The following is a 16,680-nucleotide window of genomic DNA, read 5'->3' as shown; positions in this document are numbered from 1 at the left end:
AAGGACTATGACTATGAGTATGAATATGAGTATTCACGTATAATACTAACCGGCTTCGTGACTTTGTGCATCTTCTTATGCGTGTGTAAAGCGCACATGCTGCTAGAACCTTGTCGCACTCCTCGCAGACGTACGCCATAAGCGGCGCACCGGTCGGACGGTCTTCACCGCGCTTGTGGCGATACAACTCTCTGCAAGAGAGAAGTTTGATCATTGTTTGAATTGCAGAGTACCTATAGTTTAAATGTCCAAGGCGAATACACATAGAAACTGCGGCCAGGGAACTGGAGACAGGTAAGGTAAATGTACCTTATTACGGTAATATTAAGGCGTTTCCTACTTTTGACTGCGGATTTAAAAAAAAATACGAAGATTCTAGATGTAGTAACTATTTTATTTTAGGGATATGTCTTTAAGATGGATGTAGGATATTATTTTACTTCGTAGCTTTTAATTTATAGAAATAAACGTTATTTCGCTAAACCCTTCGTTGTCCCTTATTCGTGATAAAATTTGGCTCTGGACTTAATTCCGGGAGTCGTTGTACGTAATTCCGTGCTATGTTTAAAGTTCACATTGTTCAAGCATCTATCAAGATAGTTTGCTTTAAAATACTTTTTTTAAATGATGATTATAATCACGTAATAAAAAAAATTGTATTGCGTGAATTGGAGGAATTGGAATTGGAGGGGGAAATTTATTATACTCTACTTAGGTACTCTAAATTAAAATGACAAAATGAAAAACATGCTTAGTTAAATTTATTGATTCAACTTAATAATTGAATATATCAAATATAAAATAACTTCTAGAACAAAAACAAAATTAGATTTTGTTTGATAATCATATTAAAGTATGATAGTCACTGTCCCATCATTTACATCTTAACGACTTTTGAAGTATTTCGGCGTATATATTGGATGAGGCCATTTTTTACCTGAAAAAGGTAACAATATATTATTATATGTATTATATTATATTTATATATGTATTTACCCATGCAAATTTCAGCTTAAGTACTAATGATCACTGAGCAAACGGGACGGACGGAAAACGGACATGGTGGATAAGGGTTTCTAGTTGACTAAGGAAGCTAAAAACAGAATGGACCCTCCCATAGTTTATTTTTATTTTTTCATAATACCGGAATAAGGGACATTGGTACAAAAGTCGTGTACATAATTACGGGGGTCCAAAAAAAATGGTTATAATAAATAAAAAACAAGATTTTTTTTAATAGATTGGCAGATAAATAACAATTTACTCATAACCTCGAAATAAATAACCTTTGTGCTCTGATTTTTAAAATAAAACAAATTTAATATCGATGCCATACTCATTTTTGTACGTAGACTTAACGAGTATACATTCGTTTCTCATTATAACACTCAAATTAAAAAAAAATCCATATACCGTAATTACGTCACATAATCTGCAGTCTTACTTAACTTATTCACATCAAACATATGAATAAATTTAATCCTAGATAGAAACAAAAGATTAAAACATTTCGGACTGACTTTTCCTTATTCCGTGATACTCACGCAATTGGTACTCGGTCAGATTGGTGTACATAATTACGGGAGCGAGTATTTTACTTTAAATATGCTTTCAGTTAACTTGAAAAGGTGATAAATAAGTCTATTAATAACTATAAACAACAGTGATACAAATTTTGTATAAATAAACTTACCAGTATCCAGCAATCCTTACGAGTTCCGCTGCCACGTTACGCTCACTGACAACCACGCGTACCGAACTACTGCGGGGTTGCGCCGGACGCGTTTGAAATTGCTCAGGCTTTAAAAGATATTACTAAATTCAAAAATCGTGTTTTTCGGTTGTATTTAAGCTATAGTTAATGAAGTATTGCATTAAGTTATGATTTTACTGATTTGTTTCCTTATTTTACGACAAAAACCAAAATATACGGCAAATGTACTATCCCGGATAGTGTACCTTTACTTAGGGCCAAAATTACAGCTTTCTAGCACTAACCGTTTCTAAGCTAAACCGTGAACAGACCGAATGACGAACGGACATAGTGAAACTATAAGGTATCCTTGTACGACTACGGAACCCTGTAAAGTGCAAAGAATATTCACCGGAGGAAGCTGGGATCAAAGAAAACTTTCTCTTCCCCTCATGTGCCATGGAGTACTTCCGTGGTCTTTCTTTTTTATTCGACTGGATGGCAAACGAGCAAGTGGGTCTCCTGATGGTAAGGGACAACCACCCGCCCATAAACATCTGCAACGCCAGGGGTATTACAGATGCGTTGCCAACAATACAATACAATACAATACAAATATTCTTTATTGAACACCATAAAGCAGTACAAAAAACCTAGAGGCCTAAGATGGGATACCTCAAGTGCCAGTAATTTCACCGGCTGTCTTACTCTCCACGCCGAAACACAACAGTGCAAGCACTGCTGCTTCACGGCAGGATTAGCGAGCAAGATGGTGGTAGCAATCCGGGTCGACCATGCACAAGGTACATACCACCACCACCACTACCACCTGCAAAAAATATTAATAAGAGAAACATGTAGAGCTGGTGCTGGAAATCGAACCGAGGTCATAGGCGAGGGGGGCTCCGGGTGGCCCATGAACTCAGCCCCGGATCTACGATTTTTTTGAACCGGGGCAAAACCTTGATGGTGGTGCCCTCTCCCTTTAGTGTTTGAGCAAAAACTGTTAAAATTGAGTAGCATTTCTTCTTCATTTCTTGTCTCAAGGTTTTGGCGCCCCCATGAAACTGCCAGACGAGTTTTGGGCCAAGATAACCACCGAGTGGATGCCCACCAACTCGAAAAGGCGACCTACCTAGACGGCGATGGCGGATGAACTGGACTTCTTCTTGAAGGACTGGCCCTTGTATGCAGGGGACAGAGAGCAGTGGAAGTATTGGGGGGAGGCCTTTGCTCAGCACTACTCAGCAGTGGGACGGGATAGGCTTACAATAATTATAATAATGAAACTGCCGCCCTGGGCAAGTGCCCCGGTTTGCCCCCCTTAGATCCGGGGCTGTACGTAATAAGGCATAGTACATTTATACATTAGCCAGGAAATGTAAAGTCATTTATAACTACGTCAAAAGGCTGGAGAAGCGATTGGCATTGAAATCAAGTTCCTCTTAAATAAACTGGCCACCCTTTAGGACAATTTTCCTTCTCGAACCATTCCCGAGGTGTGTAGACCTCTCTCAAAATGGTTGTTACCTGGCGGTCGCGAATAGCTGATTACAGGACCCGCAGTTCCACATCTTGCTACTGCCGCCAGAGGAGTACGAGCGTCGGTCTTTCTTGCCCATGGTCTGGCACCCTATTGCGTGCATCTTCAGCTCCTCGATGGAAGAAAAGCGTTTCTCACAGATGTCGCACGCGCAGAATATTTGGCCACATTCTTTGCTTGCTACGTCTTCGGCGTGATCCTGTGTGTTGATTAATGATTGTGTAATGCCAAAAAACGAGAAAGTAAGTAAGTAAGTACCTTTCTTCAGTCCATTTTTTGGCCACTCTTTGGACATATCGGGAGAACATTGGGGAGAAAATATAAAATCAAATTTAACTCACCTACTCATCCTACTACCTAATAATATAAAAAAAATCGGAATTTTGAGAGTATGTGTGTGTGTGTGTGTGTGTGCATGTTTGTTACTCCTTCACGCTGAAACGGCTTGACAGGTTTGGATAAATTTACTATGCAATTGGCTGGACATCTGGAATAACACATATATGCTACTGCTTATCCCGATATTCCCACGGGATCGGGATAAATCTCTAAATTTCAAACTCTAGAATTAGGCATGAAATGTGACGTCTGACGTACTTAGGTGTTTTATAATGCAACGATGTAATTGTTGGGAATTCCCAAGCGAATTTAGTTCAATCTCGGAATACCAATCCAACTACCGAGTGTAATGGTTACGCGTGCGAAGTCGCGGGTAAACACTATCAAGTATGTATGTATACATAAAATACGAAAATAATATTTAAAGAAAAAAACACAAAACAAAAAGAGTACATAGGTAACCTTATCCCTAAAGGGATCTTTTCAAGCTCACCTGGCATGAAACGGAAACAGTAGTTTATGTATAGAAAGAGAAAGGAATATATATTATAACATTTAAGTAAATACACAAAATAAACAACAATTATGTACTGTGACAAATATACTTAGGTACTTTACACTGAACAAAATATAATAAACAATACATCTAATATATAAAATTCTCGGGTCAAAATTGTTTGTGACCAAACTCCTTTGAAACTGCTTGGCCGATTTTTATGATTCTTTTTTGTGTATATTCGGTAGGTCGGCGAATGAAAACGATCAGTGGAAAACGATTATTGATTCTTCTACACGGACGAAGTCGCGGACAATAACTAGTATCTTATAAAGAACACTCTTACGTCCACAGTTTCTTGAACGCGGCCACAGACGGGGACTCCCTCACACAGGTGAATAATATGTAGGTAGCTAGCTAGCCTTAGCCCTAATCAGCAAAGGCAACTCGTTCGACAGTTTCACGTTCCTAGTTATAAATATTTTGGTACCTTTTGCGGTGGGCTAAAGCTTTGACTTTGGTCTTGCACGTAACAACTCGAGCGGTGTCTGTCCAGTGCCCCGGCATCAGCGAATAACCCGCTGCAGAAGTCACAAACATACATGGTGTGAAGCTTCTTCGGTGAAACACTGCTTTTGCCATCGCTGGTTGCGCAACAAAGTTGTTCTGGAAACATGTAAATGTTTTTCATCTGTCCGTTGCCTGTTTCCATAGTACAAGCTTTGCTTAGTTTGGGACTAAATTGGTGTCAGTGTCCTATAATATAATTATTATTATCTTAATATTAACTACAAAGGCACGGTGTAGCTAGGTACCTTCTAGGTACAATCGAGGAAACTGAATCGTGCACCAGAGTGAAACCTTTCAGTTTCTTTGATTGTACACAAATAAAAAAATCGTGTCCAAGTGCAATCTACTTAGTGACCACGTTTTAGTGTACCTAATACGGACGAAACGTCGAGATTTATAAAATATGCCATTTGAATGATATTAAATACCTTGTCAGCATTTTTAGGGTTCCGGAGCCAAAATGGCAAAAACGGAACCCTTATAGTTTCGCCATGTCTGTCTGTCTGTCCGTCCGTCCGCGGCTTTGCTCAGGGACTATCAATGCTAGAAAGCTGTAATTTTGCACAGATATATAAATAAACTATGCCGACAAAATGGTACAATTAAAAATAAAAATAAAATTTTTTTAGAGTACCTCCCATAGACGTAAAGTGGGGGTGATTTTTTTTTCTCATCCAACCCTATAGTGTGGGGTATCATTGGACCATTAGGGGGTTGTTAAAACGATTTTTCGATTCAGTGATCTGTTTGCGAAATATTCAACTTTAAAGTGCAAATTTTCATTAAAATCGAGCGTCCCCCCCTCTAAAATCTAAACCGGTGGGTGGAAAAATTTGAAAAAAAACAGAATGGTAGTAAGTATATAAAACTTTCAAGGAAAACTATAACGGCTAAGTTTGCTTGATAATTATTAGTAGTTTATGAGTATTCAATATACCTAAACTTGGAAGATTCCGTATAAAATATGAAATCCTTAGAAAATATTACTTAATTTTTTCGTAATGGCTACGGAACCCTATTTTGGGCGTGTCCGACACGCTCTTGGCTGGTTTTATTTTTGTTTAAGGTAGTAAGTGGTAAGTATCTAGTTACCTGCCACATTTTATTTAGTTTTTAACCATAGTACTTACGTACGTTACCATAGTTACTTGAAAAGGACACAATTAGCGATAATTAATTAACACTTTGCTGCAGTAAGTACTATTTAAGTAAAATCAAGTAGGTACCTATTTTTGATACTTATTGTTTGGGAGATACGTTAGTAAATAATATGGAAAAGTTTGAATTATTTACCTGTAGGTTCTATCTCCAAAGCAGTGGAGAGCACTCGTTGGCAAATCCCACAAACAAGCCAAAAGGAATCTAAATCAAGATCGTAATGTTGATTTGAATCTGGAACAAGATATTCAGATATAGAGCTTAACGGTGTGGTACCTAAATACTCGTAATTGTTTTACCTTTATGAAAATTATTTTGCGGTTTATTTTTTTATTTTTTACACAATTTTTATTTTTTGCTTTCAATAAATTCTGTTGATCAAGCCCTGGATAAGGTCAAAAATATGCTTCGTTCTTACATCAACTTTTAAGACTGAGGGGGCCTCATTCAGCTTTGCCGTCTTGGGCCCTGAACGACCTAATCCGCCAGTGTCGTGGGCCCTTTACTACGAAGGAAATTCGAACTTCGTGTCTGCCATCCCGCTGTCACTTATATTATTTGAGAGTGAGAGGGATGGTATGATATGAACTTCGATTTTAGAATTTCGTAGTAGCCCCTCTGCTTGTTAATATTTGTGTATGTGCAGATAATTTACCTGGCATTTTATTCTGCTGCTCTACTATGGTACGGGTCGGTGAGCTACTTGGCATCGGATCTAAGTTGGGATCAGAGGCATGGAATGAAATAGTATGGTCCAGAAGGTCGGCCTCTGTGGTAAATATTTCATGGCAAATAACGCAAGAGTGCAGGGCTAATATGTCAGGCCCGGTGTCTTCAGTCTCCTGAAATATTTAATAGTATTAACGATGATCATTGAAAAATACTAGCTATTTGAAATCAGGCGCTCTAGAACAAAAAAAAATGCAACATGGAAAACAACGCATAGTTTTTTAACCTTATTTGTGTCCGAAGAAATTTGAAGCGGTAGTAGGAACTGATTGACTGTATTCTCGTCAAGCAAGGTTGGTTCGTAATTCAGTAAATTATCCGACTGGACTATGTAGAGTTCCGTATTTTGCTCTACATTCAAATTTTCAGTACTTTTATTGCCCAAAAACGGAGTATTCCCTGTATCCAGACATTCAGTCGTATCAAAGTCTATGTGATTTCCTACATTTGAAATTATCTGATCTGCTGCACCTGCCAGATCTTTATTTATGCTGGATACAGCGTCTGTATTAGTGGTGTCTACATTGAAAAGGAGGTACTCAGAATCATAGTGGTCTCGTAAAGTTTCCGACAACTCTTTGTACGGAAAATCCGGTGGGTCGAACATCATCTTTGCTGCCTGCAATAAAATATTTATCATAGCAGAAAACTAAATACTTAAGTATAATGTAGGTGTAGCAGTACATTCTACTGTACATTCTATGTTCGCTACTGTACAACTCATTTTGTGCTGTTGGAAACAAAGACGTTTTTTTAAATTTAAACACAAAAGTCTGACTTTCTTTATACAAGACTTTAAGTACATAAGCGATAATAAACGGTTAAAGCTAGGTTCAAAGTAACTTTAAAGATTTTGTGGCTCCCCTTGTATTTTTTTTTCGTATATTTAGATTTTTTGTAATGCAACCGTGCTCATTATATAGCGGCTGTGAAATACACGTCTAGTTTGACATTGACGTTTCTTGCTTGTTGTTGTTGATGTAGACCAAGAGGTTATTTTCTGGTTTACTTCTGTTTTATGTTGATATTTAGCTCTTGCAAGAATGAAGGTTGATGCTGTGTTAACGTCGGAAAAGCCGAAAATCCCTTTACCTACTCTTTCACAAATTAATGCCGATCGAATAACTCAAGTAAGTGTCCAAAGTAGGGTTAGAATTGTTATTTCACAAGATTGATTAATTTAGATTCAAATACGCCTACTTCTGAATATGCAGCGTATTAACCCCAAGACAATAAATATTTAACATGCAATAAAATACCAAGATTCAATAGACTTAAAAGTATGTAGAAGCATTTTCCATTTTATGGTTCTTGTCTTGAGAAACCAAACTTAAGCTTGTAATCCTCTCATACATGCACTTAACCAACTAAAAGTTTAATAAATAGGGCATTCTGTTTTCAGTAGTTTACTTTTTTTAATCAAAAGAAATACTTAATCTGTGACAGACTACTTTGTTTTACTGAATGTTAAAAATGGTTCTACAGTGAGGTATAACCAAAGAAAAAAAATTGTACTATAGTTTTACTCAGTAACTGTGTAGGGGGAGCAGGGGAGGAACTGAATGTTTCAATAAGAACCACATGTGTCTAAGAAAATTGACTGGAGTAAGCTATGATCAAAGATGTTTATGTCTTCTGCGGGGACGTGTCTGAAATATATCTGATGTTAAATAGTTGACGGTCAAAAAATGGAAAGTAAGTTAGGTTAAGTTTGACTATTGATATTTCAATTTTCGATATTCAGGTCCCTGGTTTGAGATACTGTCAGCAATAATATGGTTAAATACTTTAAGACAGAGATGTGTCACATGGCTCTGGTCTTTTTGCATGTTGTTATGAGTGCTGGTAAAGGTAAACATATTCATGCTTAACTCCTATGGATTACCCTGGTACCGTCCAGCATCCTTTATATAGGACTTATTGTAATTTGACATTGAACTCTCTCACAAGTGACATAAAGTATAATGGTCATAAAACAAAATATTAACTTTGGCCGCAGGAGGTCAAGCCTTTTGATTTGATATCTTATCACCATATCAGCCGGAAGACATCCACCATATTGTGAGATCTTATGTATTAGTGTCAAATAATAAAAACAATTAAAACAATTATGATACTTATTAATGATCTTCAATGAATGTAAAGCTTAAAGGGAAACAAAATGCACTTAGATAAAATATCCAATTCAAATACAAAAGATAGGGCTTCATATGTAGCTCAAGTTTAGCCATGGCTAATAAATTAAACAAAGCCAACTGGTATCAAGCACTCAAATCTATGTAACTTTCCTCACTGAATTGTCCCACAAATCAACATGGTTGCTTTATACCCCACAGCTCGCAAACCAGTACTGGTCACCACAAACCGAAGACAGCCACCTACCTTATGATGCCGGAATTGTGGAGTCCATCTACCAAGCAGAAATCCTTGGATCAAAGTAAGTCACTTATTTAAAAATAGTCATACATAGAATCAATTTCAAAACTCCTAACTGCACTGAGCCCAACTGAATTTAACAAGTGAATAAATACAAGGTCAATAACCTCATAGACAGGGCGATGACCTTTTTTATTTTTTCAAATTTTGCCAGTTGCAGCAATTTTGTAAGGTGTTTCCAGATTAATGTTTTAGGGATATTTAATAGCCTGAAATATTCCTTACAATTGTTAAGTGAATATGGGTTGTGTGCTTAATTGATTATTTTGAATAATAAATTATTTTGTGTTAAGATTTTTTTTTGGAAGAAAAGGTTTAACTTAAAATGTTTTTGAAGTTTAAATGGGTATGTACCACTAACTTGTTATAAAAATGAAGTGATTGTAAAAACCTCAATTGAATATTAAATAGATTTATTTAATTATTTTTGTAATGATGCTCATAGTTTACCTATGTAAACTTTTGAGATTCCCTGAATTAAATTGAATTCTTTGATTACCAAAAATGTACAATAGCATAGTTTTTTTAAATCATATCCATGAAAGTTATTAGAAAATTTATAAATGCACTAATTTAATACTTTTACAAAAGTACAGAATTACAGATCAAGTGAATTTTACAACAATGCTTTGTTTTTGTACCAATACAAATAAGGTAATTAATCTTGACATGTTTCTCATAGGAAAATGGTTTTTAAAACCATATCAAAATAAATAATTATTTTATAGGTACTTGATGTCATTTCGCTAAGATAATTTCGAATAAAAAGATAGGTCTACATTATTTTATATGATAGGCGGCAAACCAGCGGGCCAGCGGGTCAATTGATGGAAAGCAATCACCAGCGCCGTGGCGTAAGCCGTGGTGGCCTAGTGGTTTGACCCATCGCCTCTCAAGCAGAGAGTCGTGGGTTCAAACCCCGGCTCGCACCTCTGAGTTTTTCGAAATTCATGTGGGGAGTTACATTTGAAATTTACCACGAGCTTTGCGGTGAAGGAAGACATCGTGAGGAAACCTGCACAAACCTGCGAAGCAATTCAATGGTGTGTGTGAAGTTCCCAATCCGCACTGGGCCCGCGTGGGAACTATGACCCAAGCCCTCTCATTCTGAGGGGAGGCCTGTGCCCTGCAGTGGGACGTATATAGGCTGGGATGATGATGATGATGAATCACCAGCGCCCGTGAACTCCCATAATATAAATTGTTGCGGCAGCCGAATGCGTTGCCGGCCCTTTGATTGTTATTCGGAATTATGATTTGATTATGATTAATTGACGAAATAAATTGAAAAAATAAAGCTGTAATCGGCCCACTGCTGCTTGTTTTACCAGTTCATTAATAAATCCCGTGTCTCAGTTTCTCGGTCCGTCGCATCATGATGCTGGAGTTCTCCCAATACCTGGAGTGCTACCTGTGGCCGCAGTACCGCGGCGGGGAGGCGACGCGCGCCCACATGATGTCCATCATAGTTATGATCAACGAGAAGTTCCGCGAACGAGTGCCCGCCTGGCAGGTGAGGGTATTGCAAGTGGCAGAAAATCCTACTAATCCATACTTCCATACTATATAATATTATAAATGCGAAAGTGTGTGTGTTTGTATGTTTGTGTTTGTTTGTATGGTCCGTCTTTCACGTCGAAATGGAGCGACGGATCGACATGATTTTTGGCATAGAGATAGATAGTTTATTTTATGGGCCAGAGAGTGACATAGGCTACTTTTTATCACGTAAAAATGCAGTTCCCGAGGGAACAGCGCGCGATAACCGAATACCACGCGGGCGAAGCCGCGGGCAAAATCTAGTAATATTATAAATGTGAGTGTGTTTTTTGTGTGTTTGTATGTTTGTGTCTATGTTTGTCCGTCTTTCACGTCGAAACGGAGCGACGGGTCGACGTGACTTTTGGCATAGAGACAGTTTATGGGCCAGAGAGTGACATAGGCTACTTTTTATCCCGGGAAAATGCACAGTTCCCGAGCGAACAGCGCGCGATAACGCGCCAGGCGAAGCCGCGGGCAAAAGCTATTATTATAAATATTTGCGAGTATCTGTATTTGTTACTCGTGCGTATGTGCGTGTGTGTCTGTATGTTTTTATTTATTACGGATTTGGGTGAAATTTGATATGAAAATAGCTGGACATCCGGAATAACATATAGGCTACTTTTTATCCCAATATTCCCACATGATCGGAATAAAATCCCAACAAGCGAGTGTTTTATAAGCAACAACGTCCCATGATGCAATTTTTGGAAATTCCCGTGGGTATTTTGATAAATTCCGGAATTTCAATTCAACTATTGGATTTAATAATTAGTACATTTAATTACGAGTATATTATAACATAAATGAAAATAGTCAAACACCGTATTGTATCCACCCATTGCATAAAGTCTACTTGAAGTTGATCTCAATTACCACATAGGCCGCTTTAATTGGTAATTAACAGATTCATTGGACATAATTAAATAAGCCGAACGGACTCCACATTGCTTAGTTGTGCTTGCGAGGTAGAGGAATAATGTGTTCTATTGAAATTGTCTCTCAAAGTTCGGGGCGATATACAATATCTATTTGATTTTTAGCGTTTTTGTAACGATAATCATTTTAATAATTCCTGTGAGAAATATTACTGAAAAAATAATCAAGAATGGATAGTTTTCAGTACGACTTTTATGTGTATTATTTTGAAAATTATCATAAACCTACATATTATATATAATAAATAATGTTTTGGATACTCTCACATCGTTACATTTTTAACGCGCGTTTTAAATTTTAAAGTGGCGATCGCTAAACTACTTTTCAGTTGATAGAAGACTAGGAGGTCCTTTAAAAAATGGTGGCTTGTTCTGCCTGTTATATATTTATTTTGGGTCTATATTGATTCACATAAAATTCTTAATCCTATTTTTTATTCTACTGCCGATTTGTGTTCATAAACAAAATTTTTCATATTTATTTACATCATAACCATAACTTTTTATTCATAAAATTTCATGAGTACCTATCGTCGCAATTCATAAAAGCTGAATAATTACTTAACATGGCCCTGTTGTTTCAGAAACAGGGCCCTGACCAGTAAAAGTTTCTATTCTAATCATCCCTTATATTTTCAGGCATTCCTCAAGAAACCAGAACACTTCCCTGCCTTCTTCGAGCAGGTGCTCCGCGCGAGCGTGGCCGAAGACCAGAGCAGTCGCAACATGCGCGAGCAGACGGCGTTGCTTCTGTTCCTGAACCACTGCTTCGGCAGCATGGAGGTGCAGCTGTGCCGCGACCAGGTCAAACGACTCGTGTCGCTCAGCATGTGGATCAGCCTTCAGGAAGGTGAGTGCTGTCTGTATACAAAGAGACCAGAGCAGCCGTAACATGTGTCACACTCGCGCACCGAGGATTTCGTACAAATTTTAAGTTATCTATGAATACCCAGTGTTAGCATAGCCTCTTAAGCAGCAGTGTGGGGTCATTTTAGAAAGTTACTGACATAGACGGACAAGTCAGACATAAATAATTACAACAGAGACGCAACGTAAATATAATGGTATAGTACTCTGTGAAATTTATAAGTTTCCATCTATTACGGGTCGAAAGATACAGTTTTGTAACAGAACTAAGTAGTTAGGTATAATAATAGGGTCCCGCTGGCACCCAACCCAAAAAGTGATGTCCAATTCGTTTCAGGTCGGAGAAACCAAGAGTTCAAAGCTGTGCCAAAATGGAGGAAGTACTGGCGAGCGATCCAGAAGAAGGACAAGCCAGAACTGCTAGAGAAGTTGAACTGGGAGCGGCGATACTTGCAGCGGCTGATGTTAAAGTTCATGGGCGTGCTAGAATCCGTGCCAGAGGACGGCGATGTGGATCCTAATGTCGTCAGGTGAGGAACTATACACATTGTCCAGACACCTGAGTTAGGAAATTGATCAGTTTTTTTTTCATTATAAGAGGAGGAGGCATGTGCCCGGCAGTGGGATGTAAATAAGCTGGGATGATGATGATGATAAGAGGGAGGCAAACAAGCAAGGGGATCATCTGATGGGAAATGAACACCACTGGCCATGAGTACTAACAACTTACGGAGAGTCATTGATCCGTTGCCGGCCTTTTAAGAAAGTAAAAGCCCTTTTATTTAAAGCCCCAATTCATAGTTATCCGGAAACACTGCTGACGGAAGTTGATTTCAACTTTAAAGTGAACATTTTCATTAAAATCTGAACCGGTGGGTGGAAGTTTGAAAAAAAAAACAGGATGGTAGTAAGTATCAAATTTACAAAGAAAACTATAACGGTTAAGTTTGCTTGAGAATTATTAGTAGTTTAAGAGTAAATAGCAGCCTAAGGTATAAAATATACCTAAATTTTGAAAGATTCCGTATAAAATACGAAATCCTTAGAGAAATATTACCTAATTTTTTCGTAATGGTTTCGGAACCCTATTTTGAGCGTGTCCGACACGCTCTTGGCGGTTTTTTTTTTATCAGATATTGGTACTGGTGACTATCCTGTTGGGCACAGTAAAATTGAATTGCAGATTCAAATTAAATTACCTACGAATGGAACGTCAAATGGAATAAAATTGTGAATTGAAAATTATATGAACTCATAGTAGCGTTCAAGTTTGTATGCGGGAATTAAAAAGTACTACTCGTATATTCAAGTCTCATCTATTTTAATAAGCACAACTTGTTCAGATTTAAACAAAATAAACGAAAAGATAGCCTTAAATTTCGCACGGATCCGTGTCCTAAGTATACGTGGGGTGAAGACACCGAACGCGTGAATCTTATACATTTATATTGTTTTGGTGTCAGATACTGCGAGCGGTTCCTGGAGCTGATGATAGACTTGGAGGCGCTGCTGCCGACGCGGCGTTTCTTCAACACCGTCATGGACGACTGCCACCTCGTCGTGCGCTGCCAGTTGGCGCCGCTCACGAGGAGGGAGGAGGGGCAACTGTTCTCGCAGGTGAGTGATAGAGATAGATATCTCGCTGGTCAGAACAGAACCAGCGAATTATGACAGAGTAGACAGCATGCAATTCATACAGTTTTAGTCATAGTCAAAATCCGACTCAAGAAATTCAAAGCTTAGTAATGATTCATTACTATCATTTCCATCGTCGTGGATATTGATGTGATCAGAAATGGTTCAAGTTCTTCTTCTGTTATATGTCTTTTTTTCAGAAACATTTTTAATATTGGTCATATTCGTGCGAATGTGAATAACCTAGCTTTACATTTGTCTTAGTTAGGGCAGGACTTTTTTTTAGCCAACTCGCTCGGGATATATTTTTTAACATAGCTACTAAATTTGATATTAAATACTTTCTGTCCATTAAACGGGCGAAGAAGTGAAGGTTCGTTTTTAATTGTATCATCTACTATGACACATAAATTGATTCTTAAAGGAAAACTAACACTGAGTAGGCTTTTCATGTAACCAAAACGTAGTATTGAATTTTTGCCACAATTCGTATGAAGCCCTTTCTGCTCCATCCATCTTGATTTCGATATTTCATGGACTAGCATTATAAATGTCAGGGCTTTACTTGGAAAAGATTTTTTAAACAATAAAGGTATTAATAATAATGAAATAATATTCATTAACTTGGTTTTAGAGTATTTATTCAATAAACCCAATATAAAATGGAGGTATAATCTATTTAGTTAAGCATCTAGAAATAGCGTAATAAAAAAAGATAGGCCGTAATATATTGAGAAATGCAGTTGCAAATAAGACAAGATTCAGTACATGATAGCTGCAGAGAGCAATGGGCTAGTTTCCTAAGGAGTTCTAACTAGCCCGTCTGTTAGATAATACGTATCAGAAAATATTGGACAGGTTTTTTTTCTTTTTTCAATTAAACCCGTCGTGCAAAACTATTTACCACTGCGCGACCGAACGGAACTTTGAGGCTTTTTTATTATTTTACTTATTGACATAACCTAACCAACAAAAAGTTGGAAAACCCCCGATATTGTCACTTCAAAGTTCAATATCTCAAAAACATGTGCAGGTGGCAGGTCCGCCCGGATTGCTACCACCATCTCGCTAATCCTGCCGTGAAGCAGCAGTGCTTGCACTGTTGTGTTTCGACGTGGAGAGTAAGACAGCCGGAGAAATTACTGGCACTTGAGGTATCCCATCTTAGGCCTCTAGGTTGGCAACACATCTGTAATACCCCTGGTGTTGCACTTGCTCGTTTGCCATCCAGACGAAAAAAAAAATTAAAAACGGCTGAACTGATTTTGATAAAACATGTCTAAGAACCATCGCTAGAAAACCTGCTTTCAAATAAAAAAAACCGCATTCAAATCGGTTCACCCGTTTAAGAGCTACGGTGCCACAGCAGACACACAGACACACATAGCGGTCAAACTTGTAACCCCTCTTTTTGCGTCGGGGGTTAAAAAGGATAAATACGTGTCCAATTTTTTCTAATAATCTAACCAACAGGCAAAATTTTTTTTTTTACTTTTAGGGGCTTAATATTGTTTTGTACTCAGGAAACTACATCATTGTAAAATAATTATAAAATCACTAACCTATTAAGTTCATTTCTAAAATAAATTAAACAAATTTAGTTAAGTGCTTCATGTGCATGTTTTACATCTGTTCTGGTCTCACATTGACATACAAATGGCTTTGATTGGATAATCAGAGTTGCCGCTTTGGGTGACACTCTTTCCCGGCCCGGATAATACCGACATGGAAATACCGACTCTGTTTTTTGTGTACACGCCCATAGAAACTGACATGAGCTTCTATGGGCGTGTACACGAAAAACAGGGTGGGTATTTCCATGTTGGTATTATCCTGGCCGGGAAAGAGTGTTACCCGCCGCTTTACTCAATGAAATTATCTTGTTTCTTTAGCTTTTTATTTATAGGTGTACTTACTGTCTTTTCGGCGAAATATGTTTCGCCAAATTTCACTTGGCAACCAACCTTACGCCGAAGTTTCATTTGGCAACCTAATCGTTTGCATAACTTTACTTCGCATTATTATTATTTCGCAACATTTTTATTTTACTTCATCACACTTTTATGTGGCAAATAATTATGTAGCAAATGATTGGCTTAGGCAAATAACAAATTGTCAAATAACATTTGGCCTATTTTTATATTGCAGTTTTACTTCAATTTGATTTGTGCGAGCGAGCAAGACGGTTCAGAGCAGAAGCGACTTGGATAGTTTAGGTTCAGAAGGCTAAGGCGGGAGCGAAGCAGAGCCTAGCTCCCGCCTTAGCCTTCTATGTTAGGTTTTTTTATAGCAGCCAGGATAACTGCCACTAGGAATTAGGTTGGGTGTTATTCAATATGTTGCTAAATTAAGGTATGCCAATCAATACATTTGACGAAAACATAAATGACATCTTTAAAAAATCCAGGTAATAATTTGCATAATAATAATTTATCAAATCATTAGTTGGGAAATGATATCAGTGCGAAACGTTGAGTTGGGAAATATCATTTTGCCTAAATAAAAATATGAGATAAATATTTTGGGAGCTAACAATTTGCTAAGCAATTTTCGCTGAAACATTAGTAAACCCTTTTTATAACCTAAGTAAATGAACTATAGAGCTTATTCATTACAAAGGACGGACGCTAAGGCTCAACATTAATTACAGTCTTTTAGTAAATACATTTTAACCATACCGAATAATGCTGGTTTATTAAATATAAAATAGCCCTACATTTCAATACGAAATAAA

The 16,680-nt window shown here is 37.6% G+C and overlaps 1 protein-coding gene and 1 pseudogene across 1 annotated transcript; one reads left to right on the top strand and one right to left on the bottom strand.

Moving 5' to 3' along the window:
• LOC141432986 (uncharacterized) overlaps positions 1–6,832 on the bottom strand; it is an 8,830-nt pseudogene extending 1,998 nt beyond the window's left edge.
• A 663-nt stretch (positions 6,833–7,495) lies between these two features.
• Positions 7,496–13,997, top strand: LOC141432662 (RNA helicase aquarius-like). The gene is made up of 6 exons (XM_074094362.1): positions 7,496–7,658; positions 8,865–8,965; positions 10,321–10,477; positions 12,084–12,294; positions 12,649–12,841; positions 13,775–13,997. The coding sequence occupies exons 1-6, from the start codon at positions 7,572–7,574 to the stop codon at positions 13,980–13,982; spliced, it is 957 nt and encodes a 318-aa protein (XP_073950463.1). The 5' UTR covers positions 7,496–7,571; the 3' UTR covers positions 13,983–13,997.
• Positions 13,998–16,680: the final 2,683 nt, after the last annotated feature.

This window comes from Choristoneura fumiferana, chromosome 11, assembly GCF_025370935.1.
Source record: "Choristoneura fumiferana chromosome 11, NRCan_CFum_1, whole genome shotgun sequence".
Taxonomy (NCBI): domain Eukaryota; kingdom Metazoa; phylum Arthropoda; class Insecta; order Lepidoptera; family Tortricidae; genus Choristoneura; species Choristoneura fumiferana.
The sequence above is the reverse complement of the archived record's forward strand: the minus strand, read 5'-3'. Positions and strand labels throughout refer to the sequence as shown.